General features: G+C 40.0%; 1 protein-coding gene across 6 annotated transcripts in view; it reads right to left on the bottom strand.

Annotated features, from left to right (window-relative positions):
* The window catches only part of SORCS3 (sortilin related VPS10 domain containing receptor 3), a 589,476-nt gene that overhangs the window by 203,096 nt on the left and 362,859 nt on the right, over positions 1-23,521 (bottom strand). For all 6 annotated transcript variants that reach the window (XM_042960443.1, XM_042960447.1, XM_042960446.1 and 3 more), the window contains one exon: positions 8,719-8,792. In XM_042960443.1, the coding sequence (XP_042816377.1) occupies positions 8,719-8,792 (74 nt within the window). The remainder of the gene's footprint in view (positions 1-8,718; positions 8,793-23,521) is intronic.

Below are 23,521 nucleotides of genomic sequence, written 5' to 3'. Positions count from 1 at the left end.
TCCACCAATCAGAATAAAATGCAAATGATATAAGTTCTAAATTATGTTTGGAAAGTGTATAGGATGGTACAGGAAAATGTTAAAGTATGTTTTTTATTTATTTTTTTTTTTTTTTAAATTTTTTTAACGTTTATTTTTGAGACAGAGAGAGACAGAGCATGAGCAGGGGAGGGGCAGAGAGAGAGGGAGACACAGAATCTGAAACAGGTTCCAGGCTCTGAGCTGTCAGCACAGAGCCTGACGCGGGGCTCAAACTCACGAACTGCGAGATCGTGACCTGAGCCGAAGTCAGACGCTTAACCGACCAAGCCACCCAGCCGCCCCATAAAGTACGTTTTTTAAAAGAGACCACATTTTATACACAACATGATCTCAATTATGATGAAACTGAAATATTCATGTTAAAAATTATACTAGGGAAAAATTTATGAAGTACTTGATTTTTTTAAGTGATGTTCTCTGGGCAGTGAAATTATAGGTAATTATTTCTTTTTCTTTTTCTGCTTTTCCTTAAATATCTACAACAGACTTCCATTGTGTCTAAAATCAGGAAAAAAAGTAAAATGTGTTTGTTTCTTTTTAAAATTATTTTTTGTAGTTTTGGCATTACCTCTCCCCCTTTCCCCACATGCCTGGCCATTTCTGTTCCAGAACTCTTGTTGGTAAGAGGTTCTCTAGAAAGTCTGCATTCCTTTCCAAGTTCTTCCCTGCTTTATATCCCGCCATGTACTGATTCCTATCTCCTCTCGTTGCCCAAATTCACATGTTGAAGCTGTAACCCCTAAGTGTCCTTATAAGAAGAGACCAGAGCTTGCTCCCGCCTCCACCATGTGAGGACATGGCAAGAAGGTGACCATCTACAAGCCAGGAAGGGAGCTCTCACCAGAAACCAAGCATATTGGCACCCCGATCTCAGACATCCAGCCTCCAGAAACATGAGAAAATAAATTTCTGTTGTTTTTACTGCCCAGTCTATGGTTTCTCATTATGGCAACCCCAGCAGACTAATACATACCCTTGGCCTCGGCTGTAACAGAACATTCTTACATGTTGCTCAATGAGAAAAAGGGTGACTCCTTTCACAATCCTGCATCCAACCTGCATTTTAAACAGCCTCCATGTGTTCAATGTGGCGTTTTCTCCTTGGGTTCCTCTGTTCAACATTCTATTCTTTTTTCTCTCCCTAGTCCTCTTCCTGACCCACCAAATTCTCATACTTCCTACTCATGAGGGTGCAGAACAATTTATTACTAACCACATTTCTTCATGTAAGGAGCAAGCCCTCCAAGAACAATCTGGCCTTCAAGAAGAGGGCAGCAGTCAAAATGTTCTATTCTACCGGGGGGGGTCTCCCGACCCAGCCCTCATAGGACTCTAACCAACTCAAATCTCTCCCACTGTAAGGACAGTCAAACTTGCTCTCCTCTGAAAGTTTATTTATCAGTGAGATTCCACTGTCTCTAAGCTGAAAGAATGTTCTCATGTCTTCCTCATAATCATCTGTGTGGTATACGCATTTGGAAGTCATGTGTCTCTAATTCCAGAGACACTAGCAGCCAAGGCTAGATAGAGAAAGAAGGAGGAATGGTATTTCCATTTGTGTCCCGGAATTTGCCTTACATTGGATTAGGTGAGTATTGTGACTATCTGTGAATTCTACGTTGAACATACACAAGTATTTTCAGATATCCCGAGGCCTTGTCAAAGCATTGTGTCTTCCTCAGTGCTGACTACCATGTATGGCTTTTGAGCACTGCGTTTGCTCTTAGCATTAACATAGCTCTTCCAAGGCCAAGATGTAACCAGACAGACAGCATGGGCAGCCCCCACCAGCAAAGTAGAAACTGATTTCTGCTTGCATGCTGAATTTTCACATCTCCCCTCATGACCTTGCATGTATTATTTTGAATGTAATGCATTTTTAAATTGCCATACCATTTTAAAAATGTAAGGGAGAGCTGAATTAAATATTATTTGTGGCATACCCTGGTTTGCAAAGGGCCTCTAAATCTGATCTCTTATATCGGGTCGATGCCTAAATCCCATTACTTGAGATTGCAAATGACTGTGTTTGCAAAATTGTAGATGCACATTTAGAGGCAGCTTCAAAAATTCAACCCATAATGTTCACTTTGTTTGAAAAGACCTTGATTTTCCAGGAAGCAATCTCAAGCCATTCAGCCCGTTCCTTAACTCTGTCTCTGTCGTGGCTAATGTATTAATAGCCTAAATGACTTGCCATGTAGTTCTTCAGGAATCATAGTTTAGGGTCTGAATGAGTTCCTGGATGAAGAGGAGCCCATATTGGAAGCAAAACATAGCATACATAGCAAAACATAGCATACAAAACATAGCATACAAGATCTACAGAGTTTAAATGGAGGTAAAGGTACAAGAGGGTTCATGGCAACCACATTATCTCAAGGTAATTATTCCCCATTTTTACCTCCTGCTTCTCTGCCCAATGTCTTCTATACCCATAGCTGCTAGTATGCTGAGAGGGGTAGGTCTAGGATTCAAAAACATGATATTTTTTTTGTCTGAAGTGAAATTAACACTTCTCTGAAAGGACAGGTGCACACTTGCTGTGTGACAGATTACCATAAAACTTAGCAGCTAAAAACAGCAAATGTTTATTATCTTACTATTCCTATGGGTCAGGAATGAAGACATGACTCAAATGGGTGTCTCTGCCTCAAGGTCTCTGACAAGGCAAACAACCAATGTGTTGGCTGGGGCTGCAATCTCAGCTAAAGGATGAGCAGAGAAGAAGCTGCTTCCAAGCACACCCATGTGACTGTTGGCAGGGGTTCAGTTGTTCCTTGTTGGAACTGAGTTGTTGGACTGAGGCTCTAAGTTCCTCACTGAATACTGGCTGGAGACCTCCCTCAGTTCCTTGCCACATAGGTCTATTCACAGTGCAGTTCCCAACATGGCAGCTTGCTTTGACCAAGCAAGCAAGAACGTACCTAAGATGAAAACCACTATCTTTTTGAATCCAGGTGTCTCAAATGACATTCTCATTACCTCTGCCACATTCTATTCACTAGCAACAAGTCACTACATTCAGCCCAAACTCAAAAGGAGGGGACTACACAATGGAAGGGTCCCCAGAAGACAGACACCACTGGAAGCCATTTTGGAGGCTGCCTGCCACAAGGAGGAAGTAAATATTATGTCTACAAATAGACTTATATTTGCCTATGTTGTAGGCAGGAATATACATTAGCACACAACTTTGATAATATTTTCAATGACAGGTATTAAAGACATTCAAAATGTATGTATTTGGATGTAACGATTCCCCGTCTGGTGGTGATCCAACCAAAAATATTAAGCCCTAAAAATTACCAACTCCCCCTCCTCCATGTTCTAAGAGATGTGCACCTAACAAGTATTACATTGATTTGCTGGAGGCATGGGGTGTGAACAATAGACGGAGAAGTAAAGGACAGAGGGTAGGTCACCACATGTAAGAAAAGCCTGTGATACCTGGGGAGGAAGGTGTAAGTGTAGCAGGGCTCTTAAAGGAGACTTCTGGGACAATAAGCCTCTGTGACTGGGAGCCCACAGAAAGAGAAGGAAAAGATAAAGTAACTACCATTATGATCAGGACTTCTAGAGACAAACAGGGGCAAAGGAGTTTTAAAAAGACTTACTGTGTGCTGTGTGATAAAATGCTTCTTTGCAACCCATTTAAGAAAATGTTCAGTAAAAATTGGCATTGCTCTGAAATGCTTTCAATATGGAAATCGGGTCATAATCACTGAAATGTGACACTCTGCTGAGACTGGGAAAAACACAGTCAAAGTTTTTGCTTGGGATACCTAGACACTGGTCCTAGAAAACAATCCCAGATATTGAAGACATATGCATAAAACATTAATGAAACGGTTATTTATGGTAATGAAAGATGTAGAAATTTCCAATATCCAATAAACATAAAACACAGTAATAAAGTATGTATCTTTATATAATGAAGTGTTGCATAGACAATTAAAAATGATGGTTATAAAGGTCTTATAATAACATAAAAATTGTTATCATAGAACATTAAGAGGAGAAAAATCAGACTGCAGAAACTCACATTTAATGTGTATAGGTTATGTATAAATGAGCATATGCAGACAAGAAGAGACTAGGGAAAAAAAGAACAATAAAAGCTTGGAAAGGCAAGATTGCAATGAGAAGACTTTTAGTCTGTTGTTTGTTTTCCATTCCATCCCTTTCTCTTTTAAAAGACATTTTCCTAGGACCTACTATCTACACACACCTGGAGGGACAGCTCTGCTTTTCCATTTTTCTTACTCTCCCTTATGGTCTTTCTGAAAAAGCAAAAGAAAAGATGCTGGCACAACCATCATCATGAACCTACGGTGATTACACTGATCTTAATCAATGTACAATAGAGACGTGAAGCCCATCCTGACTGTCCCTACACAGCAGCCACTGGTCCGCCAGCAACTAGGCATCATAACAGCTCAAAAGAACAGTCCTTAAGGAACCATCTTCCTGGACCCTCTAAAGTGGGTTGATCTAAAACCAGTACTACATCTATTGACTTCCTGTGGGCTTTCTTACTCTCAACAGCAGTCCACACTGCAATCCAAATAGCCCAGAAAAGAAGTAAGAGTTTAAAGTCTGGGATACCTTAGGGTGTATACTTTATTAGAACACCCTCCTGCAGTGATGGCAAGAAATAGGAACAAAAGGACTATGATCTTTCAGGAGACACAATAATTAAGGGAAGTTAATAAGGAAGAGATATTGGGAGATATTCTTTCTCTCTTTCACAACACTATATAAGCAAATGCCATCAGAGACCAGAGGCACTTAGAGGCCAGCCCAGGTACACCAGAAGAAGGTAAACACCTAGGGAGGGTGAGGGGCCACAAAGGCAAAGATGGGACCCACAACAAGTATTCACACTGCATGTGCAAAGAAAACAATCTTCTCAGTGCAGAATGTGCCTGCCTGTTAAATATCTCCCAACGGAAGAGTGGAAATACTATTCATTTGCAGCTCAGTAGGATATTAAAACAAAAACAAAAACAAAACAAAACAAAACAAAAAAAAAACCTAAAGAAATACATACTTTTCCCCCATGATAGCTCTGCTCAAGCAGACTAGAAAGGGATTGTGTTAAGACACATACTCCACTTTTGTGCTCTGCTTGCAAATTATAATTGCTGAAGCAGTTGGAGTGATAAATGGGAACACAAGACAGGCCTGTTGATCTTCCTGTTAACGAGGTATCAAAGGAGTGAAAGGGTCACATACAAAGAAGGAGTTTTCAAGTCAGTCGGTCCTATTCTTTACGCATGTATCGGATAGCTGAATCAATCCATAACGTAAGATTCCTAGGTGACCTCTCTTGATGGGGTGACAAATCTGGAATTCACAGAGAAAATTTTACCTCCAGATGAAGCTTTTCTTATTACTGCTAACCAATATTGTGCCCCATTCCTGGCCTAACTCAAAGGCACTGTGGGGCACTAAGGAGGAAATGGATAATAATGGCAGCCCCTTACTACACCTAACTCATCCATTTCACAGCCATTACAGCAACGATGAGGTATGTGTGTGGTTGGTTCTTCCTCCAGGAGCCTTGGCAAAAATCACCCTGGATCACAGTGTTCTTCCCAAGAATCCTCTCCAGGGGGATTCCATCTCTCCATCAACTGAAGGTGGCATGGGGGAAGAAATCTTATGAAGGATCTTTCTCTAGACAATTGCAAATCTCCAAATTATAGATAACAATATTTGGGCAATATTATCCATGAATTGCACACTCACTCTATTTGTCTACATGCAAGATAAAAGTATTAACATCATCCTTCATCTCAATATCTTGTTTTAAGCATGACTGCACTCCCTTCAATGTGTCCCCACTGTCCCCAGTACCACTTCACTCTGTACCATCCCTCCCAGAGAAGTAGTTTTAGGGATTTTTGTTGTTGATTTGTTTTTGTTTTACCATTTCATAAGAATTATGAAGAGTATTATAAAGAACAGAGAGCAGTGGAAGTTAGGCTGAGAAGTGAATCTGTGATAGTAAATCAGATCCAAACAATTGTTATCAGATGACCATAGGTATACAAACTTATCGGGCGTGGGATACAAATTTGTGTCCCAGAAAAATAGCAAAGCACTTAGGTGTCATGGTCTTTGGAAGTGCTAATAAGCATAATTCTCAATGACTTATAATGTACAAATTATAAATCTGATATGAAATTGAAGACGTGAAATTGCCAAATGTCCAATTGATCATATCTGTTCCTGTCAATAACCTTACAGAATTGACAAGAATATTGTTCCCATTACAGAGATGAGGGAACCAGAGCTCGAAGAGTCCCTGTGTCAGCCAAAGCAGAGCTCCACGACACACTCTTTGTCTTTTCTCAAGGAGGTGCCTAGTGAATGTTTCTATTCCTAACCCACACAGGCCGTGTCTCTTCAACATAAATGGATTAGAGCTTGAGAAAGACATGGATTCTGTCACTGGGGGGGGTGGGGGGGGGGAAGGTCTGTGTAACGTGAGCACTTCCACTGCAACTTCTGTGACACCTAGAAGAATAATCATGGCAATTATACATCAGAAATGAAGAAGTGATAATTACAAAGATGGAATTTCCAGCTACCACTTGGCTAGCCAGCACGGGCACTAACTTTTATATTTCCCCATGGGGCATATATGAAAGAATCTCAGAGTGCAGGAGAGATGAAACACAATTATCAGGACCTGGGGATTTATTCTTTCTGCTACACAAAGGAAGGGGGAGGGCAGACCACAGCTGGAACCTTCTCTTCTTGCTCTTTGCAAAACATAGGAAAATGCTGCCCCTCATCCACTTAATTTAATTTCCTTCAGCAATGATGACAAGGCTTATCCAGTCTATTGTACTTTCCTTTTCCATCAACTTGACTTCCTAGTCAGCCAACAGCCTCACCATCTCAAGAGTTTGTTCCAGAAATAGCAGAGGATTTTTTTTTCTTTCTGATGGACCTCTGCATGATGGTACAGAGAAACAGGTCCTTCTGAGATGAGCAAAAGGCTGTAGTCACATGGCTGGAATATCAGAGAAACAAATACTTCCTTTTGTGTTTAGTCTATTAAAAAATCTTAGTAGTCATAAATACAGATCAAATATTAAGTGTAATAATAGTACAGACCAAATAATAGTCAGTCTGAAAAGGCCAAATTAACTTGGGATAGTCCAGCTGTTGAGCCAAGAGCACTTCCCGGTCCTCACTGCTTTCTCCCAATTATCTTCACTGTGTACAATCAATACACAGTACACAGTGTGTTTTCACAACATGCTTCTACAATTATCCTTTTTAATTCTGGTCATAGTTTTGTGGGTTCAGAGGGAAATGTATGGAGCCACTGCTTTCAAAGATGTTGGTGTGAATATATATATGTACAAAGTACTCATCACCATCCCCCACTACATACACATGCATGTGCGCACACACACACACACACACCACCCCCACCTTGTATAAGACATAAATGGACATTTAATTATTATTTTTTTAATTTTAGAGGTTGGTGGAGAGGAGCAGAGTGAGAGAGAGAGAGAGAATCTTAATCTGACGCGGGGCTCGATGCCATGACCCCTGGGATCATGACCTGAGCCGAAATCAAAAGTCAGATGCTCAGCTGACTGAGCCACCCAAGCATTCCCCATTTCATGATTTTTTAAGGGCATTGAACTAAGGTAGTTAGAAAGAAATATAGAATATAGACTACTTTCAAAGATTAACTTTGCTTTTGTTTTAATTAAGCACAGAATTACACATATTAACCACTTTGATGCATGCTTCCTATTCTCTATTCCTTTGGCCACACCTCTGCTGAAATGAAAGTGAGATACAAATAAGAAGCATTTTCATATTGCAGCAGGGAAAAAGAAAATATAGAATTATACCAAACCACGTTTTCTTTGCTACAACCAAGGTAAAAATAGTATGCACATATAAAGGAACACCAATTAAAAAAAACACTTTCTGATGAGGGGGAGCTAATTTTCCATTTGGAACACACATGTACTCTTTAAAAAGGCTTCTCAAAATGTGCTCCACGGAAGTTCTTCTGAAGGAGTTATCATTTGTGACACGAGAAAACGATTCTGTAGTGAAATAAGTTTGGAAATCAGTGACTGAATGCTTGGTAGACTTCTTCAGTCAGGGCTTCCCCAGAGTCTTAAATATCCTAACACGGACCCTGCATCTTCAGTAAGGCAGACTTAAATAATTATTATTTAAAATCATTTGACCATAGAAATGCTTATCAAATTCTGTGGAACTAGTGTTCTTCAGAGTACATTTTAGGAAATACCACTTTTAGAATGGGTACATAAAATAGATACTCCCCCCCCCCACAAAAAAGGGGGGATAAGTATATAGCTAAGAGCACCTGGTCATGACCTTCTCATGGAACACCCTAGCCCAGTGCTTCTCAACCTCTAATGTACACACTAAATCACTAGGGACCATGTTACATGCAGATTGTTGCCCAGGAAGTCTTGCCTGAGGTTCTGCATTTCTAACAAGTTCCCAGGTGATACTGATGCTGCTGGTCAGTGAACCACACCAAATAGCCAAGGGCTAGAACAATCTGTCTTCAAGTGCTGAAGGTGGCCAGGATTGTCCAGAGAGCTAGGCTGTCTGAGGTTCTTTATCCAAGAGGGCAGTGAGTGTGCCGATGGGGCTTACCAGTAAAACCTGTTGGGTGTGATGCGTTCATGCACGAGTTGCCACCGTCTTCCAAAGTCCATGGAGCTGTACAGCTGCAAAACAATGACGTGAGGAAAGCATAAGCATCGAGGGAACCGTTCAACATAAATACATGTGGTATGCCCCTGGATAAGGACCTTCCAACACACCCAAGTAGACACCCATTTTATCGAGATGAAAATATGAATATGATGCGCTGGGCTTATCATGGTGCCTTCCAGCACCAGGTAGGTGCTCCACATATATCCGATCGGCTGGTGTTTTTGAGCTGAGTTGACGTCATCTATCATTCTCTCCTTCAGGGACAAAATCTTTTGTAAAATCCTATCTTATTTTTCTTCAAATTCCCTGAAGTCTTTTTTAAAGAATTTTTTAAGATTATGTATTTATCTTTAAGAGATTGAGAGAGAGAGAGAGAGAGAGAGAGAGAGAGAGAGAGAACGAGAGAGAGAGAGAGAGTGAGGATCCCAAGTAGGCTCTGCACCATCAGAGCAGAGCCCTGACACGGGGTTCAAACTCACAAACCGCAGGATCATGACCTGAGCAGAAATCAAGCATCAGATGCTTAACTGAGCCACCCAGGCACACCCGTAAATTCCTTGAGGTCTTTAGCTACATTTAAAACAATTCAGCAAAATTCACTAAGAATTTACTTATTGGATATCTCCTATGCATCAGGCACTCTGGTGGATGTGAAGATAAAGAAGAGGTAGATTCTGTGCTCTCAGGGAAATGAAACACACGTAAAAATACTCATCAGTTGGTATCTGAGCCAATATTATATGCAAAATATTGTGCTAGTGAAGTTTTATCTCCTACTGCTCCAATATATAATCCAAATGAAATGGACTCTTCAGTGTCAATCAAGATACCACCCTTATTTATACTCCCATGTCTTCACAGAGATAAGGCCACGCTTATGCCTAAGTAAACATTACTCAGCCATGTACCCACAAATGTGGCTTCCTCCCCGGATCCTTTTCTGCCCACTTCAACCCACTCCTCTTTCTTGCTTCTCAACTCACTGCACCCAACTTTGGTTTCCTCTGAGCACTTGCCATAAGGTAATATGTGGTTATGTCTTTCAGATTTGTCTGTATTATTTAGTTGCATTTATACTCCTTAAATACATAGGAGGTGTTCACTAAATAAATATCTGTTGCATAAATCAGTAATTAAACAGACAAGTCAGTATAGATAGTAACATAGAGAGATGAAAGGAGAAAAAATTCTGGAGGAGGCTCAAGACTTTGGAAAAATGAAGAACTCTCAGTATAGCTAATGAAGTCAGATTCCACATTCACTTACTTTATGGATGTAGAGTGTGACCCTTTTTGAACACATAAAGGAAAGGCCAACATTCCTATAAGAGACTAGCCAAGAGTATGGGGTTTATTTTTAAGTGTATGTCTGGAAGTACAATATCTGTATCTAATTGATAACGGTGATGATAATAATAATAATAATAATAATAATAATAATAGATGGACCACATTGCACTTTCACATACTTTTGAGACTTACAAGGACAATGACAGTAAGGCAAGGCAGTTATAACTCACTTGAATCTTTGCTCTCAAATATTTTCTTTTTTTTTAAGTTTGTTTATTCATTTACCTATTTATTTACTTACTTATTTTGAGTGAGAGAGAGAGAATCCCAAGCAGGCTCCATACCATCAGTGCAGAGCCCAATGCAGGACTCGATCTCACAACCTTGAGATCATGATCTGAGCTGATGTCAAGAGTCAGATGCTTAACCTACTGAACCACCCAGGTGCCCCAAGCATTTTCTAATCTATAACCAGAGTCAACCACTCCCGGCCGGTACCATCACCATTTTTACTGTCTGCCTCTAAGAAGCAGTTCACACCAAGCCAATAATGGTTGGCATGTCCCTCCCTCCATCAGAGTATGAGTCATAACAGGAGCATAGATCATGCCCAATTAACCCTTATGTATCAGCAGTTATACAATGCCTGACACATAACAGGTGAGCACACAAACCTATTTCGAAGTTAATGAAACTTGGTCTTGGAGAAGTTAAGTTTTGGTCAACGTAACTAGGATTTAAGTTTTTTGATGCCTAGCTCACATCTCCTTCCATGGAATCATGGTACCTAGTTTATAATGAGAATTCTATTATGTTTACGTTCTCCACACTTTTACAGGTGGGGAAACTAAGAAAGGCAGAAGCAGATGGGCCTCAAGTTTAGAGAAATGGGGTCAGGTGAAGTATCTTCCCATTATCACATCCCCGGTAGTGCTCACCTATAGGAATGTGCTGCCTGGCACGCCACACCCAGGTAACGCTGCCATCTGTAAAGTTCTGAGTCTGCAGTCATGCAACTCAAACAGAAATAATTTTTTGTATGAACATCTGGTAATCTCAAATAAGCTTTGTGGGGCTTGAGGAAGTTTTAGACCATTTCAATTTAATTCCAATATTTATTGGACATTGGCACCATAAACTACATAACAATGTTTCTTTTTGTCCAGTAAATAACATAGATGTGTGCATGTGTGTGTTGGGATATAACATATGCATACATACATATATACACGTAAATACGTATCTGTATACTCAAAATATCCTATAGGTAGTTAAGGAGATATATTAGCATTCCCATTTTATAGATGAAGATACTGATGCTTGATTCTTTGAAGTGGCTATAACAACTATATGAAAACCAGGATGCCAATACTGATTTAGCTGATCACAGTTTATACTATACTTCACCCACTCTACCAACTCTCACAGTATTTACCCAAACCGGATTCTCATTCCATCGGTAAGTACTAACTACTGTGTGTATTCAACTCTGCATATGGGAAAATCAGGCAAAATTATTCCCCATCACCCTTTGTCCTTTCTCTATTCACGAGCCTAGTGAAGACAGCAACTAATTGTAGACCATTATACTGTAGAACACACAGAGCCACATCCAATTCTTCAGAAACCAAAATGACAACCCCTTCCTGAACCTCGAATACACATAAAAAATCTCTATCTGCCTCCCATCCCATCCACACCACCTATCTCTATTTCTCCAGGAAGCCTCACTCTTCCATTTCCACCCATGTTAATCTTGCCCATCTCTCAATTTATACATAGATGACTCCCAAATACACATACACGACACCAAAGGCTAAAGCTCTAGAAGTTGAGAAATGGGCAAGAAATGGAACAATTAGCCTTCCTGGAGCTACACAGCTTGACCTAGGCCTCTGGAGATGAGTGGTATGGACAGGACAAAAGATGTATACAGATTTTACTGGGTGGAGGAAACAATAAGAACAAAGTGTCAATATGGCCAAGGTCTTGAGCCTGGCTTATGGGGAAGCTTTTTTTTTTTTTAATTAATTATTTATTTATTTTGAGAGAGAGAGAGAACTAGGGAGAGACAGAGAGAGAGGGGAAGAAAGAATCCAAAGCAGCCTCCATGCTGTCAGCACAGAGTCTGAAGTGGGGCTTGAACTCATGAACTGTGAGATCATGACCTGAGCCAAAGTTGGACACTTAACCTACTGAGCCACTCAGGCATCCCATGGAGAAGCTTTTAAGAGGGAGGAGAAATGTGACACCTATCATTGGCTAAAAGGAGGTGGAGGTTGTCTGTCCATTTTTCTGTCTCTCTTCCTATCCATCCAACTATTTGTGGCTAATCTTATATTTATCTGTATGTATATTTCTATTGAGGAGGGGATTGGGAGGAGGGAGAGAGTTGGTGAGGACCAGACCACTGCATTGGAAAGGATATATTCTTGTATTTTATTTCAAGGACTGAGATTTCCTGCAGAGTGTTAAGAAATGGATCACTCTCCTTCCCATGGCAGGTGTCTGAGGGACAGATGCTCAGACTTAAGACACATGTTTCCTAATTAAATATAGAAGAGACTTTGGTTGGAGCCTTCTATAGCCCAAAGATATCAGACTGTCAGCCCAGATTCCAATCATAGAATCAGAGCCCCAAATTCCTTCAAATAAAACCCAGCATGATCGTGTCTTTCTCTGCTGCAAACTCTAAAGACAAGCCAGGGAAGAACCATGAGGGTCACACTGACATTGCTGGCGTCTCAATCCTCTGGGGGAAATTATCAGTCCTTCCATCATGCAGGATCCAGTAGTGGCTAAATGCATCCACCACAGCTCCTGCTGGGGCTCACTCTCAGGGTAAGCATGGCTCCTCTCATCTCATGCTATTTCTAACAGAGAAAGAACAAGAGATCAGCTGCTGATCTCCTCATCCAAGTCTGTTCCACCTCCTGCCTCCCTTGTCTCTGGTTTTGCTTTTTCAGCTCTTCTGTTTGACTGATGGGAGAAAAATTAAATTGAATTCTCTGCCTCGAGGCTGATTCAGATGAACAGAAAGAGCAGGCTCCTATTCATTAGGAGTCTTTGGTTAGCTACCTTGTCTCTCTATCCACAGTAAGTTGCTGAGTCTGAAATGAACTTTATTTTACCACGAGCTGGATCTTTGCAGCCTCTCCATTCATATAAGTGTTCATCCATTTCTTCCTTCCTTCACTCATTGACTAAAATTGTATCAAGCAACCAATATGATTTAAGCACGGAACTAAGTGCTGGAATTATAAAGGTTAAAAATGCCATGAACAGTGGAAGACAGAAACTCAGACAATTATACTGTCATGCAGAGTGTGTCATAATATTATTACTAGCTATCTGTGCAAGGGTAAGATTGTAGGCCATTGGTATTTTTTCTTTTGGTTATGTGGGTTTTTAAATTATTAAGAACATATATTACTTTAGTAATTAAAAAGTTAAAGCTCTAACACTCAAAGAATTTAGGCAACCATTGCATAGTGTTAGAAGATGATTTAATGATATGAAAATGCTTATGATATATTATTTACTTTAAAATATATTACAAAACATGCATACATTCACACCAATTTTATTTAAAGTATTGTAAAAACTTGAAACATATCAGAAGGAAATATGCCAAAATATTAGCAGTGGTTATTTCTGAATTGTGGGATTATGGATAACATGTACCTTTTTTTTTATTTTAGAGAGAGAGAGACAGCATGAGTGGGGGAGAGGGGCAGGAGGAGAGAGAGACACAGAGAGAGAGAGAAAGGCGAGAGAAGAGAGATACAGAGCGAGAATCCTAAGCAGGATTCCATGCTCAGCAGGGAATCCAATACAGGGCTTGATCCCACTATCCTGGAATCATGACCCAAGCCAAAATCAAGAGTCAAATGTCCAATGGACCGAGCCACCCAGGCACCCCCAATGGACCAAGCCACCCAGTATATATTTTAACATATACTTTTAAAACTTTTCTGGGGCGCCTGGGTGGCTCAGTTGGTTAAGCTCCAACTTCGGCTCAGGTCATGATCTCACAGTTTGTGAGTTCGAGCCCCATGGCGGGCTCTGTGCTGACAGCTTGGAGCCTAGAGCCTGCTTCGGATTCTGTGCCTCCTTCTCTCTCTGCCCCTCCCCAACTTGCACTCTGTCTTTCTATGTCTCAAAAAATAAACATAAAAAAAAAATTTTAATAAAACTTTTCTATATCTTTCAAATTTCTTTACAATGAATATAATATTCCAATGTTTTACTGGAATATTATATATATTATATATAATATATTTTGGAATATAAGCCAAGTTTTATTCTATTTATATTTTTATAATAATAATTTCCAACCATAATGTATACACTACATTTATCTTTAAAACTACCTTTTAAAAGGCCAAAAATTAAAATTCCAACTTTTATATGAGGGACCTTGAATTAGACAAAGCAATATGGGATTTTCCACAAAATGGTATTGCATAGACATTATCATGGATAGCAGTGAATCCTTCTTAGGACAAGCAGTGTATTAGCTCCCATGCTGTTTAAACAGTCCTGCATGACTTCAGCCTAACGTGTTTCATGCAACACTAAAATAAAGTATATTTTCCAGACAGCAAATATCTTTAAGAACATTTCTTATTCATATAAAGTTATGTATATGACATTGTTCTTCATATCCTGCCTTATGATGCCCCCTCCCTGCAAGGATGACATTCCTGGACTTTTACCAGAGAATAATCCAGATCCCCTCCCTTCCCTTCTTCTCCTATATATCATGGTCTCATATCTCTTAACAAGCACGTATTCAGTGGCAACACACACACAGAAAGCCCTAAATGAATCATTGGAACAGATGGAAAATATGAAAGAACATGCTCTTTTCCTTATTGATCCGGTTATTAGTTCCCTAATTACATCAGCCTGCCAGGGAAAAGCATCTGATGGCTAAAGAACTAGAGGCAATTTAATCAATGTAATATTCCACAGGAGGAACAACAAGTTATACCTGGAAAGCTTAAGTCCAAAGAATGATATGATTGCATCAGGAGGTTATAGCTTGAACCGTGTCCACCGCCCCTCCCCGCAAAAAAAAAAAGATATGTTGAAGTCCTAACCTCTAGTATTATCAGAATGTGGGCTTATTTGAAAATAAGGTCTTTGCAGATGAAACCAAGTTAAAATGAGGTCAGGGTGGGTCCTAATCCAATATGAGTGATACCCTCATAAGGACAAATTAGGCCTCACAGAAAGGCACAGAGGGAAGACAATGTGAGGACACACAACACAGAGAGAAGGCCACGTGAAGACAAAAGACTGAAGGGGTATATCCACAAGCCAAGGGATGTCAGAGACTAATGGCAAAATACCAAAAGTCAGGAAGAAGCAAAGAAGGACTTCCTTTTAAATTTCAGAGGGAACATGGCCCTGCCAACACCTTGATTTTGGACTTCTAGCCTCCATAACTGTAGGACAATGAATTTCTATTGTTTTAAGTCACCTGATTTGAGGTAGTCTGTTACAGCGGCCCATGGAAAGCTAATACAGTTGATGCTTGAACAACATGGGTTTGAACTGCATGCCTTCACTTATACACAGATTTTTTTTATAAATGCAGTCTAGTACTATCAATGTATTTTCTCTTCCTTATTATTTTCTTAATATTTTCTTTTCTCTAGATTATTATAATAATACAGTATATAATACAGTATATAGTACTGTTCGTGTCATAAGTAAGGCTCCCGGTCTATAATAGGCTATTAGCAGTTAAGTTTTTAAGGAGTCAAAAGTTATACATGGATTTCCAACTGCACAGGGGGTCAGTGCCCCTAACCCTCATGTTGTTCAAGGGTCGACTGTACAGGGATCTAACACCTACCTCCAAGAATAATAATGACAAATCTTGCTATATTTCTTTTTGTTTGTTTCCACTCCTAGGCTAGAAGTCTGATGTGTGACCAGATTGTTGAATCTGTGATTAAAAGCCAAAATCTCATTTGCCTCTATTTTTCTCTGCTATGTGTTTTCACCACACCCTTAAGGATAATATTTTCTAAGAATAAATATGAATTAATAATGACCATATGGCGGTAACCAGACATATTCAGAAGAAACAACAAACTATGCATTTTATGTGAGCTTTTGGTGATTCAGCCAGATTCCCTAGAGCCAGAATACTGTCCATGAAGAGGGAAGAATGGTTTGGAACACATTTATAAAAAAATCTCTCCCTTGTAGCAAATTCAAATTTAATATACATCTGTCCCGATTTTTTTCCTCAAAACCTATGGAATTTAGGTAGTATTCTGCTGAACTGTAGTCATGATGGTCTTTGTCATTCAAATAAAATGAGGCTGTTTCTGATAAAAAATAAATAAATAAGGTGTCTGCACTTGTTTCCTTGGTAGCCACAGAGGGAGTGGTAGGAATTGTCTGGGCTCTTTAGGACTACAGGAAGAATCCCCTGGGTTGTGGCAGTATTTACGGTAGGCAGGAGAGAAACCAGGTCACACAGTAGCAGAGAGTCCTTTCCAACATGTGCCTCTGGTTCCTTCCTCAAATATTCTCCAAAAAACCCTTCCCTTGATAACGGGTGGAGACAATACCCATCCAATGTCCCTCTAAGCTCTGGGTAGTTAGACAAGGGCTTCTGTCCTCAGTAGCCCTTTTCCTTTGCCCTTGACAGATATCAGGCATCTATAGCATAGATATATTTATTTTAAAAACAGGCATTCACCCAGTCATGTCATTCTTTTGTAGAAGGCAACATTTTCTTTTCTTCTTGAAGATTTCTAACCATAGAGGTTTTCTCTCTCTCAGATGGCTTACATCAGTCATTCCTTTGTTTAATAAATATTGATCAAATGTCTATTGACAACCAAGCACTGCTCTACGGGTTTAGGATACATCAATGAACCAGACAAAAGTTTCTGCCCTCAGGGATCTTACTTTCTTGTGGAGATCAGGAACTCAAATGCCCTCAAGTCTGTAAGTGTGAATATGTGAGGGAGGTATAAGAGAAACAGTACCACTGTTTGTGTTCTTTAGACACATGATCATTTTGCTAGCACTTAACACACTAAGAAACTTCCTTTACTTACTCAAGATGATTTTCCCCATTTTTATTGAAACATTTGCCACTTTTGGTTATCTTTTGTTTTCCTGCTTTTGATGGAGACATGGGCTCAAAAAAGGTTTCACTTTCCTCTCAACCCTAAGGAAAACAGGTGCAAGGTGTGATAAACTTTGGCAGACTGCATTTCCCCATAATACTGGGGAGAAGCAGGGAATACACAAAGCTCATGCTCCATCTAAAAATGGGCTTAGCTGTTCCTTATCTGGACAAAGACAGCTGATCTAGTGTGGTCAGGCTTTATAGTTTTTCAAGGGAACTGAAATTTCAGATTTTTATGAGAAATCTCCGTATTTTTCAGTGTTAGCAAAAATTTTAAAAATTTAAAATGTACTAGGGGTGCCTGGGTGGCTCAGTTGATTGGGCGTCCAACTTCAGCTCAGGTCATGATCTCACAGCTTATGGGTTCGAGCCCCGCATCAGGCTCTGTGCTGACAGCTCAGAGCCTGGAGCCTTCTTGGGATTCTGTGTCTCCGTCTCTCTCTGCTCCTCTCCTGCTCACACACTGCGACTCTCTCTCTCTCTCTCAAAAGTAAATAAACATTATTATTTTTTTTTAATTTTAAATGTACTGTGGGGCAAATAAGGTGTATTGATCCTGCCGGCCAGATGTTGCCTGAGGGCCACAAATTTGTGACCTGAATCTTAGCAAAGACATACTAATGCCTGAAGAAGAGAATGGGACTATTTGACCTTGAAGTAAGATTACCAAATTTAACAAACACAATACAGAATGCCCAGCTAATTTGATTTCTGATGAAAAATAAATGTGTGTGTGTGTGTGTGTGTGTGTGTGTATGTCAGATGTAACAGTAGGAATATGATTATGTTTTTTGAAACACTGTTATTTATCTGAAACTCAAATTTAGCTGTATTTTATCCACATGTCCTGTATTTTATCTGGCAACCCTCCCTTGAAGTCTCTCCCATTCCATTTCTAAGCAGCTGGATCATAAGATACATCCCCTTAAACTATGTGCCTTTATTCTTTGACACTGGATTTCCCCAAGTGAATAAAAGAATTTCAAAATCATTGTAAATACTCCCTGTACTCAATTAATTCACATCACTTTATTCAACTTATTTAGTATTCATTAAGCACCTAGCATGTGCTAGGCTCAATGCCAGGTGTGATGATGCAAAGATTAATAACACAAGTTCCCTGATCTCTAGAAACTGAAAACTTAGACGGGAAGACAGACATGTCAACAGGTAAGTGCAACACAACACAATGAGGCGCATGCCCACAGAGGTAGAGGAGGGCTGGAAGAACTCACGGAAGTAGCGGTCAGTGCTGCGGGGTTGGGCAGTGTGCCATGAGCTGAGTCATAATGAATGAGTAGGAGCTGGCCTGAAGGATAAGTTCCCCCCAAACACTGCAGCTAACAAAGGTGAAAAATTACAGTCATTAGGGAAGACACTGGAAATAAAACAGAAACATCATCTCATCCTCCTCCAAAAGTATCATTTGCTTGGCCCTGGATGAGTGCACATTGGTCTAAGTGCCACATCAAAAAAGAGAAAGAACAGAAAAGGAAAAGGAGTCAAACAAGGTCATCTGAAGTGTTTAGGAGGAGGAAGAGGAAGAAACAAGTGCATGAGAGGGTGGGCATATGGGTAAAAGGAAGACCCTGAGAGCAACAGCAAGATGGCAAGAGTAAAATTTGTAAGAAGTGGAGGCAGATACACACTTGTACTCATCGAATTTGGAAATACCGTCCCTTGAAACTTAAAAGAGGAAAGATTAACACACTGAATATGAAGAACTGCCTCTAAAAGTGAGCTCATAAAGCTCATTTCTAGAGGAAGTTGGTGAGAAAGGCACAGGCTATCCTATAAACAGCATCAAACACAAATTAAGACTCCATGCCTCTCAAAGTTGTTCATCAAAACATCTCCCACAGCCAAAGGGAATAAATCATCCACCAGGAATCTGGGGGTTTGGCCTTAAGTATTCTGAAAGAAGGACAAATATCTTCAAATCTCTAACTCTTACCTTAACCTTCCATGGATATTTTGTAGTGTATGCTACCATATCTCTGTGCTTAGAATGCAAGATAAATTTTTTCACGTATCTTCAAGTGAATTGGACCCTCCAGAAAGACACTATCTATCATACTTACTCTCTTTCACCACTGTTCCCCTCTCAAGTGGTTCATTTTTGAGCTAAGTTTGAAGAAGAGGAAGAAGTTACACAAAGAATGTCTGGTGCATAATGAGGGCCCAGGTGCTATTGATTGGGGTGACTCACTTACCTGTCTCAAGCTGACCACAGAGGGGCTATGGTCATTTCTTGGTGCCTATGACAACTAGAATCCTGGACTTGATATGAGAAGACACTCTATGGCCAGGGTTTCCATTAAGTCTCCTTAATTATAATGAACAAGGGAGAGGAAAACACGCAGTCTGGTGACACCATACTTGCAAGAAAGAAATTCCATGTGACCCTATAAGCTAACACAGCAAGTCTCATTTTCACCATGGCTTTTGTACGAATCCTCAGACTTATCCTCCTAGTTGGCTCCAATTTCAGAGGTCATGTGTATATTGGAATAACCAAAGCATTCTATTTCCCAAGTCAGTATCCTACTCCCTAATGGAGGTGCTGGTGCCTTAAAGGCCCATTTGAGAACACAAAGCACAGATGATACTCGTCCCCATTCTCCCAGTGCCCACCTCTCAGTATAGCATGCTTTCCTCCAGATGGGCACACAGAAATAATGGTACTGATGTCTATACTCTGTCAAAGGGTGACCCGTGCTCATTTCCCACATGTCTTTTTCTCCAGGATTCTCCTCTCTGCTCCCTGCACCACCTTATTTTCCAGCCACATCAGTTTTTTGGCTTCTCAAACATATCATGGGCTCTCCAGTCCGAGGGCTTTGCACATGCTGTGCCCTCTACCTAAAATGCCCTCCATCCACTCTGCACTTCTCCCTCTTTGTATTCATGTACTGAACTGCTGCTCAAATGTCAGATATCAGCAGAAGTAACACTTCCTAAGAGAAGCCCTCTTTGGTTACTTCCTACCCTTATGGTTCTCTAGTCTCTCTTATTTCATAACATTCATCAAAATATGAAATTACACATTCATGTAATTATATGTTTGATATCTGTCTTCATTTCTAGGTAGTGGGGATTGCTACCTTAATAATCCCAAGTGTTTAACACCATGCCAAGTACAGGAGAAGAGATGCTCACGTAAATATTCACTGAGTGAATACATAAATATTCCTTTCCAAGTCTTGTAAAGTTATGTGTCTTCCACCCAAAAAGCCCCCCACTTTCCTTCCCAAATTTGTCATAAGTTTACCCTTCTTTCCATGTCTCCCTTCAATGATGCCATCTATGGCCATGCTCGGCCAAAAAAGGCAAAATTATAATAGTAAAACTAAAGAACTACTTTAAAAGCAAATTCATACAACTCATTACTAGAAGATGTTGGGGATAAGGTAAGAATACCTTATAAACAGCATCTCTTTTCCCATATTTAACACTCGGTGTCCAACCAGATTCTACTAACATGTTTCTCTTATAAGTTCTCAAATTGTTTTTATTTAATTCAATCAAACAGTGATCTATTCACCCATTTACTTATGCATCGAAACTTCAGGTAATCTCTTCAAATTGACTAGAGACTCTCGGATGACAGGAATCCCCTCTGCAATCTTGACACTCTCCCCCTTAAAGGAACTTCCCCTGGGCTGCTTAACAACACAGAATCAGAGAATAATAAGCTTTTGTAGCTGAGATTGGAAGTAGGAATCATCTGGACAATTCTTTTTACACATGGCAAGCCCAAGGCTCAGAGAACCTCACTGTCCTGCCTGAGGTCCCACACCTAGTCAGCTGTGGAGCTGGAATTCAAACCTAGGGTCCTGACTCTCATCTCAACGTTCTTTTTACTGCATGTGCTGTCTTTGTTAAATTAAGTGCATGACTTTAAAAGAAAAACAAGTTACCATCACCTCACAGAACAATGGCTCATTTGGGTATGCCATGCATGAACGACACTGTACCTTGAATCTAATGCTTTTATTTACAATTCATTCTCACAATTCACTTTATCCTCTTTTACACTGAAGAGTATTTTCTAAGCCAAAAGTCACATAAGACAATCTTATAAACAATTTACATAGTATCTACCCAAATCCATTCTTTTGTCTCCACACTCCTATTCTATTGACCATTTTCCTTTGCAATCAGATTCTATTCATTTTTATATATTATGATTCAGAAATATCTCATATTAAGCAGTACTCTTTGCACACAAATGCTGGTATTCCTCTGTGAGCTGACTTTTTTGTTCCGACTCATATCCCTCCCTTTACCTGTGTTTTCTCTCTCCTTAATGATTTTGGTGTCGCACCACAGCCCGTTATTAAATCCACTTGATCACCTATTTTCTTGGCCTTTTCACTGCATCCAATTTGTCCCTAACTCTTTCCAACTTCAGATTTGTTTTTCTTCCGAAAAGCCTGGATCTAAAAGAGGCATGAAGTACTCAAATCTCTTAGTTTTAGGTCATTTATGTAATTTAAATTACTACCTCTAAGTATCAAAACAATAATACCTCCCTTCAATTTGGAAGAAATGAAGATTTCACTAACCGTAACATATGAAACACCATTTGAAACATATCTCCAGATACAGACATTTAAACACGCACATGATTTTAGTATTAATATACAGCCAGAAAAAAATTTTAAGTTTGTCTATTTATTTTTAAGAGAGAGAGACAGAGACAGACAGACAGAGGCGGGGGGGGGGGGCAGGGGCAGAGACAGAGGGGCATAAATGATCTGAAGCAGGCTCTGTGCTGACAGCAGAGAGCCCAATATGGGGCTCAAACACACAAACCGTGAAATCATGACCTGAGCCAAAGGCAGAAGCCTAACCCACTGAGCCACCCAGATACTCCTCTAGTCAGAAAATTTAAAAGTTCATTCAAACTCAAGATATTAAAGGAAAAACTATGTACTTCAAAGGCTACTCTTTCAGAAAAACAAGAGGGAAAAAAGAAACTAACATTTATAGAGGATTTTCCCCGACAGGCATTTTTGTATATGCTTTATAGTTTAAATGACACAAAATAAACAGTTTGAGGGTTACTTCTGCCCACACATTCAGGAGGAGAACTTGGTGGCCTCATGGGTTTTATAAATTTGATCAAGATCTCAAGGCAAGTTCTAGAAAACCTGATTCCAAAACCACTCTGCATTCTAAAATACCTGGCTGCCGTTGAGAAATGAATGTTTGCAAGGAAATTTCCTGAAGGCTGATGCAGCTCAAACAATGTCCTAGGAGAAGTTGTAGAAACTTGGGATTGTTGGCACAGAAAATTGGCCAATGAGCAAAGAGGTTTGTAACGGTGTTCAAATGTGGGAAAACATTCTCTCACGGAAGGGGCAATGGAACTTTCTTCTGTGTTGCATCAGAGGGCAGAAGTAGGACTGAAAGGTCAAATCTAAATGGAAGTAAATATTGGCTTGATGTAAGAAATAATATTCTAATGGAATGAACTCTCTGAGCGTGGAAAAGCTGCCTCATAGGGCAGCAAGTTCTCCAGGGACTTTTGGGATGTGTTTGAATAGAAGATGGATGAGCATTTTGATTAAGGTGATACTATCAGGAAATTAAAGTGTCAGATAGGGTTTAAACCAATGACTTCTTAGGTCCCTTAAGATACAGGATTTTTAATCGTTCTTCTAAGAACAGTAATCCTAGGTACAGCACGCAAAAGAATACCACTATGGATGTTCCGTAAACATTTGTAAAAGCTAGGAGATAAATTTTCTTCTAAAGGCACTCAAATGTTGTGGGAAAAACCCAGAACTCTGGCAGGCATTGGTGGATTCATTCAGCCCCCCTGTACCTACCACCTTTGGAAAGCAATTCTCAGCCCTTCCCCCAAGAGCTAGAATTTTCTCACCCCTTGAATCAAGGATGTCCTTACTCCTCATTTTGGCATCAGAATGAGAAGACGTGAGTGTCCCAATTGTGAGTATGGTCTCTAAGAAGCCATGAATATTTTCAATCTTTCAGAGTTCTGTCACCTCCAGGTGACACTAGCCTGATGGGGGAAGAAAGATCACACAGAAGAGAATTTAGGTATCCCAGAGGAGGCCACCTCAAATCACCATACAGCCATCTGACCTCTAAATGTAAGAGAGACCCTGCCAACATCAGTACAGCTGCATACTCAAACACTGATGACCACAGACACATGAATTCATCCTAGTTGAGATCATAAAAACTACCCACTAAACCACAGAGCTATGAACAGTAATGAATGTGTATTGTTTTAAGCCTGTAAGTTTAGGGAGAAGCC

This window comes from Panthera tigris, chromosome D2 (genome assembly GCF_018350195.1).
Source record: "Panthera tigris isolate Pti1 chromosome D2, P.tigris_Pti1_mat1.1, whole genome shotgun sequence".
Taxonomy (NCBI): domain Eukaryota; kingdom Metazoa; phylum Chordata; class Mammalia; order Carnivora; family Felidae; genus Panthera; species Panthera tigris.
The sequence above is the reverse complement of the archived record's forward strand: the minus strand, read 5'-3'. Positions and strand labels throughout refer to the sequence as shown.